General features: G+C 36.7%; 1 protein-coding gene across 1 annotated transcript; it reads left to right on the plus strand.

The window, feature by feature from the left end:
- The first annotated feature begins 10231 nt into the window (after positions 1-10231).
- Positions 10232-21759, plus strand: LOC127647494 (cathepsin D-like). Its single transcript, XM_052131763.1, has 9 exons — positions 10232-10430; positions 12508-12679; positions 12788-12911; positions 13169-13287; positions 14471-14670; positions 15860-15982; positions 16492-16636; positions 16864-16962; positions 18448-21759. The coding sequence occupies exons 1-9, from the start codon at positions 10363-10365 to the stop codon at positions 18607-18609; spliced, it is 1212 nt and encodes a 403-aa protein (XP_051987723.1). The 5' UTR covers positions 10232-10362; the 3' UTR covers positions 18610-21759.
- The last annotated feature ends 380 nt before the right edge of the window (positions 21760-22139 follow it).

The following is a 22139-nucleotide window of genomic DNA, read 5'->3' on the forward strand; positions in this document are numbered from 1 at the left end:
CGTATCATGCACCCAAAGCCGGCACCTCTATAGGCAAACATGATTTAATCATAAAGATCTTTAGAGGAGCAGCTGCCGGTTCCAACAGTGGACCTAGCTTTGGTCCTGAAAGCACTCACGGGCCCCCCTTTCGAGCCTCTGGACTCTGTTGAATTGCGTGTGCTTTCTATTAAGACTGCATTACTGCTGGCTCTGGCCTCATTAAAACGGGTCAGTGATTTGCAAGCACTGTCAGTCGAAAATTCATGTCTGGATTTTGGTCCGGATCTTTCAAAACTCACTGTCAAACCCAGAAAAGGCTATGCGCCTAAGCTTCTAACACACGTCCTTCAGAGTGCAGGTGGTTCACCTTCAAGCCTTTTTCCCTCCTCCATTTAATTTGAATGAGGAACAAGTTATTGCATTTGTTATGCCCTGTGGGAGTGCTACATACATATATTGAATGCACTTGCCAGTTCAGACTGTCTGACCAGCTCTTTGTGTGCTAAGGAGGATGCAAGAAAGGAATGTCCATCTCCAAACAAAGACTTTCTCACTGGATTGTTGATGCCATCACCCTTGCCTATGAGTCGCATGGAGCAAATTGCCCAATTGGTGTTAAAGCACACTCAACTAGAGGCATGGCCTCTTCATGGGCATGGACGAAAGGTGTCTTTACAAGACATATGCTTTGCAGCAAGATGGTCTTCTTAAAACATGTTTGCTAGGTTTTACAACCTAGATGTGACATCTCTCTTATCGCAAGTCCTGTCTGTCTACAGCGCTTGCTATTTCATTGCCCAAACATACATTTATGGCCCTCTTTTCAAGTATGGTCTCCATGTCATTAACTGCCTGCATTCAGGCCATTGTATCTCCCAAAGTCACAAGCACTTTCATTATAAATAAAACGTATTTCCCAACTGGGTTCATGAAGGGGTTAATACATACTATATGACCATAGTTCATATATATATTCTGAGTGTTCCCCTCCTGGCTCACCATGAGGGTCATTCACTTGTGGCATACTCATGTCAGTTGCCGTCCACCGGGACTGCACTGTCCTCTCTGGGGAGGTTATGTCGTGTAGTGTGGCGTGTTGGGAATCTGTTCAGCTTAGTGATGCAAGTGAAGTGTACTGAATCGTAAGGAAACATCTCGGTTACGTATGTTACCTCGTATCCCTGAGATGAAGGGAACGAGACATTGTGTAAGCTGGCCGCTCTTCGGACTCAGGTTTTTTTGAGGTGCGAGCGATGCACTCTTTGTCCCTCAGTCAGAAAATCCTGAGGAATGGTGTTTGTGTGCCCGCTTTTATACCGGACGGCTTTGCAACTAAAAGGCGGGGCTTAAACACCATAGCCAATAATGGCATTATTGTAGAAAGGTTTCAATTAGGTTGTGTAGAAGGACACTTCCCATAGCGTCAGCTTAGTGAACCAATGTCTCATTACCTTCATGTCAGGGAACCGAGGTTACATATGTAACTGAGGAGTTTGTGCTTGGAATTAACCAAAATGAAAAACAATTCGTTTTTGGTCCCTGTTTATTTCAGTGTAGGTTTTTGGATGGCATCATGAAATGCTACCAAATTTACGAGCTTCATTGTTTGATGCATTTGTGCCTTTGCTTTGTGTCATTCATGTTATTGGTGTATAGTGTTTTTTTTGTTTATTTATTTTTGGTCTGTCTCTCACCTCATTTATGGCGGATGTAATGTGCACAAGATCATCCCTATGCACATCACAGTGAGCTTTGTGTCATCGTAGACGCAGGGATGCGGGAATATCCCAGACTGACCTGCAGGAGGTTATTAAGAACAGCAATATTACCAGACTCATGGTGCCGTTTTCCTCTTACTAAAAGGCTGCAATGAAAAATTATTATTATTTGCAACCGAACAAAATAAAAAGAGCTATATTATGACAAAAAAGTGTGTAAAATGTGGCCTAGGGTCTGGTGTTTTTTTTTTTAAATGCACATGACAGGTCACAGAATAATTTTATATCTCTCTCTTATTTTCATCTTAGTTGAAACAAAGCTTTTTACTTTAAACAAATTCATGATTTTAACCTCACAAAAATCTAATTTTGTGCCATACAAATAAACACTGGAGTACCACATTTCACAGCATCAAAAAAGCTTTTGTACACGAATGGGTAAAGACAGAGATTTGTTTTACTTTTTCTTTCTAATCTTGTACAAATTGAGTTCTCATCATGCTCATCAAGAGAGAGTAAATTGCTGCTGAATGCAAAAACCTTCACAAAGAACAACCAAATACTCACCCTATAGCAGAATATGCATGAGAAATGAAATTATGCCAAAATTCGAAGTTGAGTCTGATTTAAGGGTGCATTAAAGAAAATTGTTAAAAACATTATTTGTCATTGTGCTACTACCCCCCTTTATATTTTAATTAATTATTTACATTTGAACAGGTGTAGAAACACGTGACAATAACTTACTCTGACACAACACTTGTTTTTGTTGTTTCCTCAAATCTTCATGAGTTAAATTATCCAAACCACAAATATTTGAGGCGCACCAAGATTTACTGTCCTTTTATGCCTTTAGGCTCTTCTATAATAAGCTTCTTGTATAACAATTTTTAAAACACAAGGAGACTATGACTGTCAGCACCAATGCAGACCTGCAGTTTTTCCATCCTCCTCTCAAAATCTTCATTATAAAAGCTGAAAGAGGAACTGCCCAATTTAAGATATGATAAAATAGGAGATTTTTCTCTTAATTTTCCAAATGTATTATTTTCCTTTAAAAGTTTCTATTGACTAAACTCAAAGCTCTGAGGGTTTAAAAGGCATCTACTGGACCTCTTACAGTGTAACCTGGAATGGGGTATACAAATGAGTACTTTTAAACAGTTTTAAGTTTTAATTTGTATTCAATGTATGTTTACATATAAAGGTGAATGAGGACTGAGGCTATCAAGCTTCAACATTACAAAAACACAAAACGAGGCATATTCCAAGGCTTGTGAAGCCATACAATAGCTAGTGTGAGAAAAAGATTTAAGTTGTTTTTCACTGCTTCACGGTGATATTATAGACCAAAAGTCATATTAACCAATTTTATTATATATGTAAGGTGCTATATTGTTTTTGAGATCATTAATCCAACTGAATCATTCACTCATCTGATGTGTTAAACAACATTGTTGATCAAGACCGAAACTGAAATGGACCCTGTTTTAAAGAGCAGCGTAAATCTAGCCAAACATTTTATATTAGCAATTTTTTTATTATTTAGTGTAAATTTAAAACATTAAACTTTGTATGCTTTTTTTAAAAAACAAATCTTGTTTGGAAAGTGCAATGGATCACATTTTTTGTTTGCTGTTGGAACATACATGTAAGTAAAATTATATTTGCCGTGGTCTCACAATTACCGTTATACACGTTTACCCTCCTATTGTTTATTTCCACATTCAATAATTTACTCTAGTATTTCACATTCCAATGGCAGGAAAGAAGAAAATAAAAGATTTATTTTTTTACATTTAATCTGTAGGATTAAAATGAAGTTTTACTACCTTTATGATTAGCAAATACAAATTGAATGTATTCAGTTCCAATAGAATTTACTCTATTACCCCCTACCCCCATTAAAATGACTTCAATGGTAACCATTCTTGGTAAACTGGGACTGTATCAAGATTGCAACTAAAAATGAAAAGAGGATCACTATATCAATTATATTCCAATTCACTATTTTATGAATCAAAGTACATGAAAGTCACATTTTACACTTTAATAATTTTACTTAACACAGTTTTTCCCACCAGATTTACAATGGAAGTGAATGGCGGCCAATCCGTAAACATTAAAATACTCACTGTTTCAAAAGTATAGCCACAAGACATAAACCACATATGTGTTAATGTGATTTTAGTGTGATAAAATCACTTACGAACTCTTCTGTGTAAAGTTATATCCAATTTTACAACTACTTTGCCATAACGACGTAACGCTGTAAAACATATAATCCCAGTAAATGACAATTTACACAACTTCACAACTGAAAATACATTAATCTTTAACAGAAGAATTAATGTAAGTGCTTTTATACAATTATAAGCTTTACATTTCTTCCTTTAAAGCCTCTAAACTTGGCTCCCATTCACTTCCATTGTAAGTGCCTCACTGTAACCTTCATTTTTGCTTATGTTTTAAACAAAATGTTTTGTGCAAAAAAGTCAAATGTGTACTGTAAGATAATGTGTATGAAGTCAAACCCTAACCCTAACCCCAACCTTAATGATTGACCAGCTATTGCATCCTCTGATACAAAGATGCCAAGTAAAAAATAGTCAAGCATGATTGAAAAGAGACAACAAGCATCAAAGATCATTTTTAGACTTTTAAAATCTTTATTGATTTTTAGTCATGCATTAACATATACTGTGGGCATCACAATCATTCTCTGTGCAGAGATGTTGTACCCACATTCATTTTGGGAGAGGGTTTGTTTTTGGGGATTTTTATGTGTGTTGACAGGAGATTTTTTATGTGTGTTGACAGGGATTTTTTTTATGTGTGTGGACAGGGGATTTTTTTTCTTTTTAGCACAGAGAATGCACAAGTATTGCATTCACAGTTCAGGGGCAACACTGGAAAAACAACAGCAGGTGAATGTTTGTTTTATGGCCTTCCAGGTTCTTCTCAAAAAGGTCTTTATTCCTTTCTTCTTGGTAATTGGAGGAATGGTGGAGATTTCCGGTGTTTCTTGTGCCTCAACGTCTCTAGTCAGACTCTCAGTGCCTTCTTTTTTTGGCTCTGCCTTGAGGATTTGCAAGAACAGAACATCTGAAAAATCCTGTAGGAACGTGTTGGACCGTACACTTATCTCACTCTCCATGGTCTTGCGGTCACCGTAGAGCATCTGGAGCTTTGAAAAAATGGACAGTGCCAGCTCGGACATCTCTTCCGGCTCAGGGTGGGCATTAACTTCTTCCCACCTGTCGGTGACTCTCACCTGGCTGTTTTCAGGGAGCTGTTTTAGCAGCTCCTCTATGAAAGCGTGATCTGCCAGGTCAGTGGTGAAATCCTTCTGCAGGATATGGCCGAGGGTACTGCGGATTATATCTTTGATTGTGTCTCTATGCATCATAGCAATACCTTCAGGTGAGGGGCAGGATATGGGGCTGGAAGACACAACGTGTCTACGCATATCCGTTATTATATCCTGCAAGAGGTCTTGGTCCTCTGGTGTGATTCCCCGCTCAATCTCAAGATTCCCACTGGCAAGTTTACTCTGGATCCCCAGTAGTAATTCACTAATGAATCTTTTGGCTTGGTGTGTCACTAGCTCCTGGGAATCCACACTTGAGCTTTGGTTCACACTTGCACTGTCTGAGGGAATACCCTCACTGCACAAATTGGAGACAACTTTGCTCAAGGCATCTTCAGCGTGGACTTCTGCAATGGTGGTTGCTCTTGGAGTGCTGATGTAAATTCTTCTGACCTCATCTGATGGTGTTGAGACCTCTTGGTCATTGCACAAATCCTCAACGATGGATGAGTCACACTCATCGTCTTGAATATCAGGACTGCCCTGGATCTCCGCTCCTGGACATTCTTTCGCCACTCTGAGAGTCTCGGCGACAATCATCATCACCACCATTTCAATTTCAGACATTGTAGCTGCCAAAAGAATTTCTAATAGTTAAAAGCAGAATTAAGAAAAAATGCATTCCAGTGAAAAGAGATATTGGTCATGTTCCCCCGTTATTTTAATTTGAACTATGAAAGGAAACTTTCCTTGTTGTAATAATTAATTAATCTCCTTAAAATGTAAATATTATTGGACATGCTTGGATGCGAAAATCAGGAAAACATGCAAGGTGATCAGAGGGGGAGATAAGTAACACTATGTTACAAATGTTCCCACACCATAAGAGACATGGATGTAAATGTTCCTTGTTAAGTAAATGTTTTGTTAGCTTTTATTTATTCAGAAAACTTTGATATGTAAGCCAGACAAAGGCATGAAGTGATAGAAAGCCAGATAGACGTAAATTCTACAGATGCATTTGTTTTATTGTTAGGTGTATAAAAGCATCTTGTGTGAAAAAAGTCATGCTTATTGTATTTGTGCAGTATAGCAAAAAGTGTTACTCCTGGACTCTGTCTTGCCTAATAAATTGTTAAAATAAGACAAACCTATATAAGATCATGAAAAATAATGGATATGTCTTGTTAGTCTTCAATTGAATCTGATTATATTACAGTATATATTGTGAAAATTAGCTGCGGTAAAAAGATATAATTGTACTGACCTTTGCGCGAAGAAAACCATGCGATCTGTAGACTGCAAATAAGATTTCTGCAACTTGCGCTGGTTTCTATGCGGACGGTGGAACTTCGTCTTTATGACGTCACTATTACAATAGGCTGGCGTTCTAACAGAATAAAAGAGTCATCGCATTACGATGCGTAGTGTTGTTATGTGTGTTACTACTACTAATACAATGGGTTTAAAGGATTTTATTTTCTCCTAAAATAATAAATAGCATCAAAGACTTTCCTAAACGCATATTAGTCACTTTACACTACAACATATTCCTGATCCATATGAGATTATTGTGTGTAATGTCTATTGGATGATTTTGGGGTAATTTGAGCTCATTTTTAATCATATTTAAAATGTTTTACATTTTTTTTTGATGATGAAAATCACTGAACTTCTCACATTTATTTTGAGAAAAATACTTATTTGTCATTTTCAATTTGGTTCAAAGTGATTGAGTCAAAAAAAAAAAAAAAAAAAAATATATATATATATATATATATATATATATATATATATATATATATATATATATATATATATATATATATATATATATATATATATAATAATAATAACTGTCCAATAAGTGAAAGGATAGTATTTGGGGTAAAAATTAAATAATAATAATAATTAAAAAAAAAACCTGTTGCATGGCCATAAAACACATAGAGGTAATAGATTTTTTATGAAGAACGTTCAAAGTGGTCTCATATTGACTTGATCCACCCTATTCCCCTGGGGCTGTTTAATCTTGGTTTTACCCTTAAGGTGTGCTTTTAACCTCATTGTACCGTACTACTACTACTGTTACTATACTGCTGCTACAACAACAACATACTACTACTACTACTAATAATAATAATAATTATAATACAATTATGCTATTTTTAATTAAGGAATGATATTCACCTATGGGCATATGGCAATTTAAAGAACATTACACCAGGCTAATAAGAATACTATGATACAAATTGTTCAAGAAACATTTGATAAATGCTTTAAAAACAATTTGTTGCAACAGTGTGTATCTTACTGTTTCTCATTGTCCAACATAATGCTCATTTTCAAAAGCAGAATTTAGAGATTGAAAGACAGGATCTACATTTAGAGACTTTTATGGGGCGATGTTGCAAAACAAAAGTAAAATTAAATAAAAAATTTCTACACAAACTATAAGATCTTGATGTACACTGAATGACCACAGCTAACTTTCTGTTCTGGGTGAGAAAATGTGTGTTGTTCGTGCAAAGTGCACATATAGAAATGACTAGAAGTTTTAGAAGTGAGTAAATAAACACCTATACCTTTCTCTGGAAATGGGGACATAAACTTGTAAAAGTCTAAATTACATTATTGTCATTAATCCCCTTCATGGCAACTAAAGAAAAAATGAAATTGTCTCCTGAGTATATTGCAGAACATATAAGACAATTTACAACATACTTTATTTTGGGGGATATTCAATGGGAAATATTCATTGAAAGTGAATAGTGCGAGAAGCTGTCAGTGCCTCATATTATGTTCCAAAAAAAAAAAAGTACGTTTGATGTATTTGAAACAACATGAGGATGTGTAAATGGTGATATTTTTAATTTTTGGGGTGAAACATCCCTTTAATATCCCCCAGTCTAGAAAGATCATAATCTTCCGAGACATTTCAGCTGCTTCTGTACAATAAAGTCTAACCGTTAAAAGCAGAATAGTGAATCATATACTCTCTTCTCTTCTTTCTTAAATTCAAATTAGTCAATACATTATTTCAGAGCTCCATTTGCCAATCGCACATTACGACACAGACTTCCATCATTTGTTTTTCTGTTGTGCAATCAAGAAACTCCAATTTCATATGAACTGAACCAAGGACAGAATAAAGCATTTTTTTACTAATACTTTGTAGTGTTATTCATGTATGTAATTGTTTCTTAGTTTGTGTGATTATATTTTTGCCTATGCATTTACTAAAGGTATTGTGCCATTTGGTAATTTGGCACACTTGGCAATTTCATCACATTTCACAACGAGTGCAAACCATGTGCTATAATAGATATTTAAACAGTTAAATACTGAAGACAACACATTCTGTTGAGCATGCTGGGGGTGCCCTGATGAAGACTGCATGGGCTCACAATGTTTAGTTCCCTCAGCAGTTACGTTTTTAATATTCTGCTGTCCATGTGCTAATAAATGTCTATTTGTAATGGATTTTAACTGGGAAAGCTAAAAATAGATGTGCCATGTTATAAGGGTGTATTAATTGCTCTGCTTTCTTTTCTTTCCCTTTTCAATATATAAAAACTATGTTGAGCTCTGTGGTTTTTCAATTCACTTAAAGGTAAACAGTACCTTAGGGGTAAATAAATAAAGAATAAAGTTGTGAATGAAAACAAATAATCATATTTAATCATTCTGAATAAAAGGAACAGTAACAAGGGCTGTAGTCTGTGGAAAGGTGCTTTTCCAACTATATGGATGGACACTTTTACAATGGGAAAACTGCAAAATCATAAAAGACATTTGAAAAGTAGCAAAAACAAAGGATGAAGGCTTGGAAGTTTTAATGTGACCTTAATATAACAAAAGAAGAAAGATTAAATCTGCTAGTTAATAAAATAAATAAATAATAAATCAGTTCCTGGGACATAAAAGTGTCCGTAGTTGAAGATATGGCTGTACATTTAATATTTCTCTCGTTTTAAGAGCATGTTTCATAAATAATGTGTACAATATCAACCACAACCTTAGCTTTCAAGACAAATAATGCCATTTTGTTCTTTGTTTACAGTTGTTTGTAATTTAGTGCTGATGCTGTAGCTGCACTCAATACAGGCATTTGAAAAGTCCAAGAGGGGGAAGTAACTTTTGCATACTTAAAGGGATAGTTCACCCAAAAATGAAAATTCTCTCATCAATTACTCGCCCTCATAACATCCCAGAAATTTTTGACTTTCTTTCTACTACAGAACACAAACAAAGACTTTTAGAAGAATATCTCTGCTCTGTTGGTCCATACAATGCAAGTGAATGGTGGCCAGACATTTGAAGCTTCAAAAATCACCTAAAGGCAGCATAAAAGTAATTCATACGCCTCCAGTGGTTAAATCCATGTCTTCAGAGGTGATATGACAGCTGTGGGTGAAAAACTGATACATTTTTAAGTTCTATTTTTCTATAAATTCTCCTCCCTGCTCAATAGGTGGCGATAGGGGGGAGGGGTGGAGGGGGGGCTTAAATATTGTTCTGTATCATACACACACGTCGCTTCAGAAGACATTGATTTAACCACTGGAGTTGTATGGATTATTTTCTTGCTGCCTTTATGTGCTTTTTGAAGCTTCAAAATGTTGGTCACCATTCACTTGCATGGTATGGACCTAAAGAGGTGTCAAATTCTTCTAAAAATCTTCATTTGTGCTCAGGAGAAGAAAGAAAGTCATTCATGTCTGAGTTGGCATGAGGGTGAGTAACTGATGAGATCATTTTACTTCATGAGTGAACTTTTTCTTTGAATTGTAGAAAATCTTGCAGGAGCAGTTTTTCTTGCTCGACTTCCTCCTTTGCATGGTGCACTTTTTCCTCAATATCTTTTTATTTATTTATTTTTTTGCCACAAAAAAAAAGCAGGAAGTCATTTACTTTACATAAGTTGGGAAAAAATTGGAAATGTGTATGTTGCTGACATTTCTGGTGATTACAGGCAAACAAGTGTGTTCACTGGGAGTGCACAAAAATCTGTTGAATTAATTTGATTTAAATGAGTCCATGATTCTTTGACATTTGATCAAACAAACAATCTGTCATCCCTTAATCTGCCAGATGTTGAGGAAGCAAGCCTGATATTGAATTTGATTGACGCTTTCTACAACCAATCGTATTGTTAGAACAATGGTTCCAGCCAATCAGTTATAAGAAGAACGGAAAAGGACGAAATGGCACGAAGCTTTCCGAAAGGAATTTTTGCGGATTTATAAAGTCGCGCGGTGGAGGAAGTCATACTTCAGAATTGCTCTTGCAAGTCGAGAATATAGTTTCGGATCATAAATACATACATTTGTTTCTTTTAAAGTTTGCAGCATGAATCGCTTTCACCTGTTTGCGTTTTTAATTTGGTATATAATTGCGGACAGCAAAGCAATAATCAGGTAAAATGCATCAATTCTGTTATTTATCACCGAGGATGTTTTGTATTTGTGCTGCACATATTTATGCTTGTATTGAGCATAAAATTTTTTTATTAAACTACCTCCATTTTGATGATTTGCACAATGGCTTTCACTATGTTTGAATTGTATCTGCGTTTATAGCAGTTGCTCACAAATCCGAGCTCTCTCCAATCATATTGACAGGTGCAAATAAATTGTTATTCATACTTGGTGGTTAGGTCGTTATTTGTTAGAGCTTATTATAGCATTAGTTGGTTTTGTAGTTCAGGAAGTACAAATCACGTGATTGTGAGTCTTGCTAATAAACAGTTGCATGAGTGAAGTGAACAGTGCGACATTGTGAAACATGCCCATCTACAATGCACAAGGACTAAACGCTCCAATTATTATAATTAACGAAGCTGGCAAGCCCGCGTGCATTGCAGAAAGTATTAAATGTGTCGCGAGCGTTCTAGATATGCGTACTTGCACTAAAAATGAGCTTAGACGCAGCGCAACGAATATTATGCAGGTGTTACCCGCTTTAAAAAAAAAAGTACGTTCTTTTTAAAGGTGCACTCAGTTATTTTTTCACTTTAAAAAAAAGTTTTACCATTAAAGTAACGAATTGTCATTTTGAAACATATGTATAAAGTCATCCATTCCCATGATTGGATGAAGACTCCAATCATATCTGTAACCTTGTAAAAGCTGTTTTATTCTACATGGAGAGGGTCCCCTCATGGGGGCTGCCATGTTAGAGTCACATGATCAGCCGTGAAGTTTAGTAGTGAATTTCTACCATGACATCTGAAACTGAAAACCACTGTTTAAAAGATGATGCATCCACAATGCTAGGTGTTAGTTAAGTCCAAGGTGACATCTTCAAAAAATTGCACCTGACACGGGGTCTAAAAAACACTTTTGAGTGAGACGTGGCGGAACAGTTGAAGATGTCCTTCAACGCGTGTGTACATTTAATTTTTTTTATTAAAACACAGCGCAGATGAACGCAAAAACGCATTTTGGTGTGAACGCTCCCCTTTAAATTCTGATCAGATGAAGTGCCTTTGAAGCGTTCGCAAATCGTTTGAATTAATTCTTAATGCGCCAAGTTGCTATGATGTTTGGCAAACAGTTTTTGCAAACTAATTATTAATAATTAAATCATTTTAATTGGTGGAATAATTGTTTGTCCAGATAATTAGGCTACTATCAATAAATGTACCTTTTATTTATTGAACCTTTGGTGCCATTTATTGTAAAGCAGGTGCATTTTATAAAAGCTATAAGACACTCGAGGCTGTGTTACAATAATATTAACACTGTTAAAGGAACTGTTCACCCAAAAATGAAAATCATGTCATCATTTTCTCATCCCCATGTTGTTCCAAAGCCACTTGACCCTTCTTGTTTCTTCTGTGGAACGCCAAAGGAAACTTTAGCAGAATCTCTGAACTGCTTTCTTGCTTTTTCCATTTAATGAAAGTGGGTTGGCACCAGGATCAAGCTCCAAAATGACAAATAAATCAAATAAATAAAAATGAAAATACTATTAAAGCATCATTAAAGTCGTTCATAGGAATCACACTCTTTATTCCTAGCCTTCTGGAGCCACACAATAGGCTTGTTTGTGGAACGGACTGAAATAAATAATATTTTCGCCTATTTTTAATATTTACACATTTCAATTTCATAAAAAATGTAATTGTGTAATGTTTAACCAAATGAAACGAATAAAAAATTAAAAAAGATTTTTTATTAAAGATTACTCAATTCAATTTGATGGAATTTTGTTATTAAACTAAAATGCGTAAATCTTAAAATATGTTTTTTGAGTGTAAGTCATCAATCAATGTTCTTGCTGAACAGCTGTGGTCCCTTCACTTTTGTTGTATTGAAAAGAGCCGCTTGTACATTTAGCTATAAATAACAAAATTGTAATTTTAGGATGAACTATTTCTTTAAGGCTGAGCTTTGTGTTAATGCCTATTAACACCATTTCCATAAGGTAAAATGGTTGTAACGCACTGTCTTGGGTGTCTAATTGCTTCATTAAACGCTCCTCTGCATCTAGAATTCCTCTGCACAAGACACGCACTGTGCGCCGCACGTTGGCAGACAATGGCATGTCTATTGAAGAGATCAAATCCATGGCCAAGTTATCTGGACAGACTGCCTCCACAACTCCAACCATTCCCCCAACCAAACTACCCCCACCTGTGGAGAAACTCACCAACTTCATGGATGTAAGCGCATCAAATCACTTGTTTCTTGCTCTTTAGTTCTTACAGAAGGAATGACTTGCATGGGATAAGTGTTTACCAAGGTCTACAAATGTCTGTCTGTTTCTCCAGGCCCAGTATTTTGGAGTGATCAGTATTGGGACCCCTCCTCAGGACTTCACCGTGCTGTTCGACACTGGATCATCCAACCTCTGGGTTCCGTCTGTCCATTGCTCTTTCTTGAATATTGCCTGCTGTGAGTAAAGATGTATTGTAATGATGTGTTCGATGTCAGCGTGCCGTTTGGCAAATGGGTGCCCACGGTCGCCTGCAGTACAGTATGTTATTAGTGCTGCTTGCGAAGACTTTTTACTTGGACCAATATGCAACCCAGAACACTCAAGCAATTGTATATAATGTCAATGTAAAATGGTGCGTGCCTAGTTTAGTTTGTGTTATTGTACAGTTTTTATTTTTGTCATTTTATGCATTTTCTCGCTTTCTGTTTTTCAGGGTTGCACCATCGCTACAACTCAAAGAAGTCGAGCACTTACGTCCAGAACGGCACCAAGTTTTCAATCCAGTATGGTAGAGGGAGTCTTTCAGGCTTTATCAGTCAGGATACAGTCACTGTGAGTAAAGACACCAGACCGCCATTAATGACTTTGACAAGAGAAAAACAACTTTGTGTCACTTTTTGTGACACTTCTGTCAAAGTTGAAATTCAGCATGAAATCAGACTTAACCATATTTACTTATTACACAATCTTGACAAAAATAGAAGATTTTTTTTTTTAATATAGTAATCTTTCACCGAGATGTAATAACATTCTCCATGATGCTCCATCATAATCATTTACTCACCCTTATTGCATCCCAGATGTGTGACTTTCCTTGTTCTGCAGAACACAAATGAAGATTTTTAGAAGAATATCTCAGTTCTGTAGGTCCATACAATGCAAGTGAATGGTGACCAAAGATTTGAAGCTCCAAAAAGTACATAAAGGCAGCATAATAGTAATCCATACGACTCCAGTGGTTAAATCCATGTTTTCTGAAGTGATCTAATCCTTTTTGGGCTGGACAGACTAGAGGTCGACCGATAGTTGATTTTGCCGATACCAGTAGCTAAGGTGCTGGGAAAAGCCGATTACTGATTAATTGGCCGATAGTTTTTAAAATCGATTTAGAGAATGTTAAAAAAAATTGTTTTACTATGACGGGCACAGAAAAATAGTCAAAAATGAATAAAATCCCAGAAGCGGTTTATTGATCAACCAAAATCCCAATAATAACCAGGAAAATGAAGATTTGGTGCATAATGCAGAACTTCTAAGTATAAACAAGCCTGAAACACACCGGGGACTCTTATTTTGAAATGACGAAATTATTAAAAAAAACTGTCAGCAACTATCGGTATAGATTTTAAATAAACGTCTTCACTCAAACGTTTCATGTTACAGAAGTGAAATGGGTGGTGACATCAAATTGTGTGCTTATATGAAGCTCAACTGTCTGTAACTGTAGTCAGAAAAGATTCGAATGAATGTTGATTATCAAACTATACTTTTTCATCATGCAAATGTAAAACCAAATGTATTTTAGCCAGAACTTTTTTCTAGTGTGTATCTTAATTCAGTGTGCAGACAGCAATTTTTCAATATTTGTTATTATCACATAAACCCATAACAATAAATGTGTATTATAATGTGTAATTTTCGGTTGTTTCTATAAATTGGGTCAAAAAGGAACCAGTAATATCGGCATGATTTCAGCTTTCAATCAGAAGAGTCACATGTTTGTTGCTGTCTGTAGCTGGCAGGGCTAAAGGTGCTTGACCAGCAGTTTGGTGAGGCCATCAAGCAGCCTGGAATTGTGTTTGCGGTGGCACGGTTTGATGGTGTCTTGGGTATGGGATATCCTGCCATCTCTGTAGATGGCGTCACACCAGTGTTTGACACGGCCATGGCTGCCAAAATCTTGCCCCAGAATATCTTCTCCTTTTACATCAACAGGCGAGTTTAAAGACTTCTCTCTTTGCATTACTTTATTTCAAGGTTTATTTGACAGGTTTTTCTGATTGTTTAGGCAATCTGCAAATTTAACATTGATAAGAGAAAATGGAAATGTTTGCACGCGCACAGAGCGCCATCTCTTATATACACACACAACAGGTGCACTTTCCAAAAAATCAGTTTCTTAATCAGTATTTTTGTCTTGCTTTCCAGTAAAAATACCAAAACATAATTAAGACAAGTTAAATGTACTTGAAGTAAAATTGCAAAAAGTGAAAAACATAATAATAGTTTTCAGAGAATCCATCCATCCATCCATCGTCAACCGCTTATCCTGTGTACAGGGTCGCGGGTTTTCAGAGAATATGTTAATTAAATGTGTTTTTCACCAATGCAATGCATTTAACCATTTTAAGCATAAACCTCACTAAAATCCTGTCGGATTGATGCCTCATTAAAACAAAAATCCAATATGGGTAATAAAATTCTTAATTCAGGATATATTCTCTGAAAACAGGTTTTTATATATTGTGCTGTTTTCCTTCTCATGTACATTTGTCTTGTTTTAAGGATGTGTTATAGTTATATTTACTGGTATACAATGCAAACGTGTGTTCTTGCATTTAAGTCATATGTCCCCTAAAAAAAATGGGAAATGGTCTTGTTTCCCTTATCTAAGGTTCCTCTATTATCTGCTTCTCCTTTTCAGTTTATAAAGTTGAAGAATGTGGCTAAGAGTGTGGCAAGATGGTCTTTGACCTTAACCATGAAAGAACGTTTTTGTGTTAAACAGTAACATGTGACTTGCGTTTCTGATTGCACAGCTCAATGGATTCTATTTTTGCTAAATGTACGTGCATTTTATGGACAATTGATCATATTATAGTGGATTGAACTGTCTGTGAAGAAAGCTTCTTGAGTGACTGAAATGAGTGTGTGACTCTGATTTGATGTACAATGAATAGTAAAACCTGAAATCACCTACATTGTGGGGCTAGCCAGCATTCCTCACAGGGAAAAAGCTTAATCAACATACTAAATTATGTCTTAATGTAAATGTGCAGAGGGGTTGGTTTAGGTTAAGTCAATGGAAAATTTCCACCATGATAGAAAAACAAACGTGTGTGTGTGTGTGTGTGTGTGTGTGTGTGTGTGTGTGTGTGTGTGTGTGTGTGTGTGTGGTCTGCAGGGACCCTGCAGGTGGGGTTGGAGGTGAACTGATGCTGGGAGGTTTCGACCAACAGTATTTTGACGGCGATCTGCATTATGTCAATGTCACAAGGAAAGCCTACTGGCAGATCAAGATGGATGAGTATGTAATTAACTTTTTATGCAACTACTGTAGAAGCAATCTTTCAGAAGTGCAGACTGACTTTTTTTATTGTGCAATGAGACCACAATTTTAAACTGATTAATGGAATAGTTCTCCCAAAAATGTACATCATAATCATTTACTCAACCTCATTGCATCCCAGATGTGTGACTTTCTTTGTTCTGCAGAACACAAATTAAGATTTTTAGAGGAATATTTCAGCTCTGTTGGTCCATACAATGCAAGTGAATGGGTGCCAAAATTTTTAAGCTCCAAAAATCACATAAAAGTATTTCATACAACTCCAGTGGTTAAATCTATGTCTTCAGAAGTGATATGATAGGTGTTGGTGAGAAACAGATCAATACCAGCGTCTTTTTTTTATTTACTATAAATTCTCCTTCCTGCCCAGTAATCACCCGAATTTTCCAGTTTCAATCTTTTTGAAAATTGGCATTTGAAACAAATCTGTCAAATCATTTTTGCATCTTTTGATCAATTTCCTACAGAGTTCAAGTGGGTGGCACTCTTACACTTTGCAAAAGTGGTTGCCAGGCAATTGTTGACACGGGAACATCACTGATCACTGGGCCGGTTCAAGAGGTTCGAGCACTGCAGAAAGCCATCGGAGCAATTCCACTGCTGATGGGAGAGGTAGGAGAGCTCCAGCTAACATTACTTCAAAAGCTTTTTACATGCCTGTTAGTATATTATGTTCATATTATTTGATTTGAGCCAGCAAAAAAAATAGTGAATGAGTTTCCTGTACCAGCATGCACTACCAAGGAAGATCCTGTGGTTGTCCTGTGAAAACTCTTATACTCTATTAATTTTCCAGCATTAAGCAAGCAAATAATCTTGAAATGTTTTAATCTGAGCAGTACTGGATTGACTGTAAGAAGATTCCATCGCTTCCTGTTGTTTCCTTCAACCTTGGAGGGAAGATATTCAATCTAACTGGTGATGACTATGTTATGAAGGTATGTCTCCCCACATTTGAATGGAATCATCCTGTTTTTTGGACACGTCTTTTAGGATTTCACAACAAACCTTTGATCGTGGTAATCACCTCCTCACTCGTGTTCTCTTTCGCCATCCTGTCATTCATTTTCAATATATGCCAGTTGATGTAAGAATAAAGAGATGAGACATGAAACACAAGGATTTAGTTAAGTCAAGCTATACCACAAGCTTAACTCAATAATAGGGAGCGGGAAAACAGAAAGCGAAAGTAACCTTCGTGCTGGAGATCGAACATTACCAAGTGCCGCTAGATTTAAAATGAGTATTTTTCTGGTTATATCAGAAATTCCATCTTTCCTTCATGCCAATAGTGTTTAATACTGCATAACATGTGGTGAATTATTGCAGTAAGGGCTGTTAACAGGTGTTGTGCCCGTGACAGAGCATTAGTGGAGCGCTCTTGGAGCGAGAGAAAACAATGACCCTCCGTTTTTTTTTTTTTAAAAACCCTCTCCTCGCTCCAGGCAAAATCATGCCGCTCCAAACACTTACTCTGCTTCATACATAGGAAAACCTCAATCTAGAATTTTAATCGGCTATTAAGGGCCCTAAGGGGGCCAATTCACCCAATTTGGAATGCCTAATACGAGGAGGTTACCCCATGTGACTCTACCTTCCCTAGCAACCGGGCCAATTTGGTTGCTTGGGAGACCTGGCTGGAGTCACTCAGCACACCCCGGGATTCAAACTAGCGAACTCCAGGGGTGGTAGCCAGCTTCTTTACCACTGAGCTACACAGAAAGGGCCCTATTTTAAGAGTGCCAGCGCTAAGAGCAACACTACATTCCGTCATACTTGTAAAGTCTGTGGGCATGCAAACATTTGCTAATACAAGACGAAAGTGGGTTTGGCAAAATTGCAGGCACAATGCGCTAATGTGCTGGGTCAAGTGCAATTTAATTTGGAGTTTCTTTTTCAGTTATTGCACTGTCTGCATCCTATTTTGTAGTCCATTAATTGTCAGGGACATGATTTGATGTTTCACTGTATTTTCGGAGTTTGATCATGAACTTTATAGCCAACTTTATAGGTGGAGTCTCCAAACTGCAAATGCAGGAACTGAATTTATCATTTGCGCTGAAAACAGACATGGGTCTGAAATGTCTTAGCGCAGTGACCTATAGCAAATTACTCTTTGTGCCGTCTCATTAATACACAATTCAAACACAGTTTGCGCGCATACACCCACAGATAGCGCAAATACTCCCACCGCTTGCGCTTTACGCTGGCACAAAAATTGCACTTCGAATTAGCACTCTCACGAAAATTGGAGAGGTTCTAGAGCACAGTTGTTGTACGTAGTGCTGCGCTTAGCACGGTCATGAAAATAGAGCCCTTTGCCAATCGATCAAGATGCATGATGTGTAAATACGCTCTAAGGATATTTCTGGACTGATTGAGTGATTTTTATTTCAGTTCATCTCCTTTCCATTTGTTCTCAGGTGACTCAAATGGGCATGAGCATCTGTCTATCTGGCTTTATGGCTCTGGATGTCCCGCCCCCCGCTGGGCCCCTGTGGATTCTAGGAGATGTGTTTATTGGCCGCTATTACACAGTGTTTGACAGGAATGCTGATCGGGTGGGCTTTGCTCCATCTAAGTGAAGAGAGAGTGAATCGCACTATTGTATCTGACCATGGACCGTCGTCATTAGTAGAGAAACCACTGTTTCCATTTAAGTTGTTCAATGTATTCACATTTGAAATATGCAAGAGAGGTCCACTGGGGAACACTGGGAATAGGCTTTAAGTGAGATTGCCCAAAGTACAGAAGTGAAACCAAAATGAAAAAAGGAATTAAGACAATATTGTTAAACTGGGGTTCCTCTGTACTTTTACTTCTTGTTTGGAACCATTTGTTTTTATTTTGCACTGAGTTTCAATAGATATATGCTTTTTTTTTAATTTATACTTAAGCTATTTTGTAATACATTTAATAAAGATTGAAGTTTTGAAAGAAGAATTGCTGGTAAATGTAGGCTAGTACTCTGGTTGAACAGCTTCTGTGCTTGATCTTGTATTTATCATTCTGATCACTGGTGTATTATAGTCCATTTGCACTGCTGCCATTTCAGAAGTAATTAATGGGATTTCTGTTACTAGGTAACTCAAACTTGATCATGACTACTTGACTTTCTTCACTATTTACTAACTATTGAACAGTGTCACTAAAATTTGTGTATAAAGGCTTTCGAAGCTTGAGTTTTTTTATTGAGATTATGTTTCTGACAACGTTTCTGGTCATGAAAGCGACTTTCCTTAATCTGGTGTAGGATCATAAACGGCTTAAGAATAAACCGATTGGCCCATTACACTGATTCTGGTTGCATGTAAACACCTCTACCGGTTTATCCAATGCGTGCAAGTGTTTTGAGCAGTGCTGGACAAAGTGCTCTAATCCTGTAGTTGAGTAAAAGTTCAGATACACTGATTAAGCCAGTAAAAATAAAATGACTTGCTTTCAAATGTATCAAGTATCAAAAGTAAAAAGTACTGGTCTACTAAAGGTATAGTTCACCCAAAAATGAAAATTCTCCTATCATTTACTCACCCCATGCCATCACAGATGATTGTTTCTTCTGCAGAACACAAACAAAGATTTTTAGAAGAATATCTCAGCTCTGTATAGTTCAAGTCTTTAACATGCACCTTAGCCATTTAAATGTAAGCTCAGTTTTTCACAATTCCCTGTTTTAGGTCAGTTAGGATCACTACTTTATTTTATGAATGTGAAATGTCAGAATAATAGTAGAGATAATTATTTATTTCAACTTTTATTTTCTGTCATCACATTCCCAGTGAGTCAGAAGTTTACAAACACTTTGTTAGTATTTGTTATCATTGCTTTTAATTTGATTATCTTGGGTCAAACGTTTTGGGTAGCTTCCACAAGCTTCTCACAATAAGTTGCTGAAATTTTGGCTCATTCCTCCAGACCGAACTGGTGTAACTGAGTCAGGTGTGTAGGCCTCCTTACTTGCACACTCACTGTCAGGGCTTTGTGATGGCCACTACAATACCTTGACTTTGTTGTCCTTAAGCCATTTTGCCACAACTTTGGAGGTATGCTTGGGGACACCTGAGCTTTAACTTGCTGGCTGATGTCTTGAGAAGTTGCTTCAATATATCCACATCACGTTCCTTCCTCATGATTTCATCTATTTTGTGAAGTGCACCAGTCCCTCCTGCCGCAAAGCACCCCCACAACATGATGCTGCCACCCCCATACTTCACGGCTGGGATGGTGTTCTTCTTGCAAGCCTCACTCTTTGTCCTCCAAATATAACATTGGTCATTATGGCCAAACAGTTCGATTTTTGTTTCATCAGACCAGAGTTCATTTCTCCAAAAAAGGTCTTTGTCCCCATGTGCTCTTGCAAAATGTTGTCTGGCTTTTTTATGTCAATTTTAGAGCAGTAGCTTCTTCCTTGCAGAGAAACCTTTCAGGTTGAAACTAATTTAAAGGAATATTCCGTGTTCAATATAAGTTAAGCTCAATCAACAGCATTTGTGCCATACCGCCAAAAAAAAATGTGGACCCGTCCCTCCTTTTCTTTAAAAAAAAGCAAAAGTCGAGGTTACAGTGAGGCACTTACAATGGAAGTATGTGGCGGCAATTTTGGAAGGTTTTAAGGCAGAAATCTGAAGCTTATTGTTTTTTAATACTTGTGTAGTTGAGCTGCTTAGTTGTTTATATTGTCATTTTTGCAGTCTTTTTAGGATTTCCAGTGTTATGTGGTCATGAAAACAAAGTAATAATTGCCATAACTTTACACAGATTAGGTTAGTAGGCATTTTTATCACATTAAAAACACTCATATTGTTTTTGTTTTGTGGCTGTACTTTAGAAACGGAGTATTTTAATGCTTAAAGATTGGCCCCATTGACTTCCATTGTAAGTGTCTCACTGTAACCCAGATTTTTGCTCTTTTTAAAGGAAATACTCTGTTGTTGTAATTAACATAATGCCACAAATGCTGTCAATTGAGCAGAACTTGTGTTAAGCTTGATTCGTTTAAGGCGTTTACATGACCACACACAATGAAGGCCTGAGCAGAATCGTGAAGTGTTTTGTATATTTTGCCTTTTTAATTTCCTCTTTCTAAAAGCACTTTCCCATAGCTGATTTCTCAAACCTGAACTTAACTGCTCAGTTGAAAGTCAGCAAAAATAAATGTGTAAGGAATCCAGTTCAAAGGATCTACAGGTCTGGAAATTCCTCAACTCCTAATTCCTGCATACAAATAGCTTTTAATAGTATTTGTAGACTCCGATTCATTAGTTTTATGGAGCAGATTACACCCATTTATACTGTACTCAATGCTTATTTGGGGTTAGAAATTGTGACTATTGTGTTGCTGCATACTTCACTTATTCAGATGACAGCCATTAATTTATGGCATCAGTTCATTACTAGGCTGTTCCCAGAGAATTCTCCCAAGTGTCCATGATTATATCTAGCGTCGGTTTAGTCTCCCATTCATTTAATATGACACATCAGACATGTCTCCAAATTGCACTAAATGGATGAACTTAAGTCATCTCATTGAAACTAATTATATTTGCCTTTTTCCCCAACAAAGATCTCATTTTGAATCCAGCAAAGCTGATTGGGTTTGTAGAAAACTCTGTTCTGCGGGGCCAAAAAAAAAAAGATGTGTTGAGATTAGTTGAAATCTTGATCACCATTAAATCAAAGATTGTGTGTAAATTGCATTTTATATTGAATTGTGTTCCAACTTCAATAAAGGTTCAGCTATATGGACAAACGTGTTGCAAATTTAATGCAAGCGTATGATGCATAATGAGAGCATATTAACAATATTTATGCAAAGTGTAATGTAAAGCAAACTTTTAGCACTTCGACTGCTGTTCTTGAAGCTATACATTCAAAACTGTATATTTCAACTTATATCCCAGTGCAATGCCTTGCCCCACAGACATCCACTTTAAGTGCAATACTGTCTTTGATTTGACAAACTGAGGGGGCAGCGAGGTTATTATCTATCGTAATCGACAGCATAAAGTTCAACTTGTATTATACCTGGAACGTTCCTTTTAACGTTTTAATATTTCAATACTTTAATAATTTGAATGACTACAAACAGATCCAGGACGACCGATGACTTAACACT

Source organism: Xyrauchen texanus, chromosome 8 (assembly GCF_025860055.1).
Source record: "Xyrauchen texanus isolate HMW12.3.18 chromosome 8, RBS_HiC_50CHRs, whole genome shotgun sequence".
NCBI lineage: Eukaryota > Metazoa > Chordata > Actinopteri > Cypriniformes > Catostomidae > Xyrauchen > Xyrauchen texanus.

Excerpts from the sequence above, each read along its gene's own strand:
- LOC127647494 (XM_052131763.1), top strand. The coding sequence starts at position 10,363 with ATGAATCGCTTTCACCTGTTTGCGTTTTTAATTTGGTATATAATTGCG. Across the intron at positions 12,912-13,168 it reads TTTCTTGAATATTGCCTGCT|GGTTGCACCATCGCTACAAC; the intron begins GTGAGTAAAGAT and ends TCTGTTTTTCAG. Across the intron at positions 13,288-14,470 it reads TCAGTCAGGATACAGTCACT|CTGGCAGGGCTAAAGGTGCT; the intron begins GTGAGTAAAGAC and ends TGCTGTCTGTAG.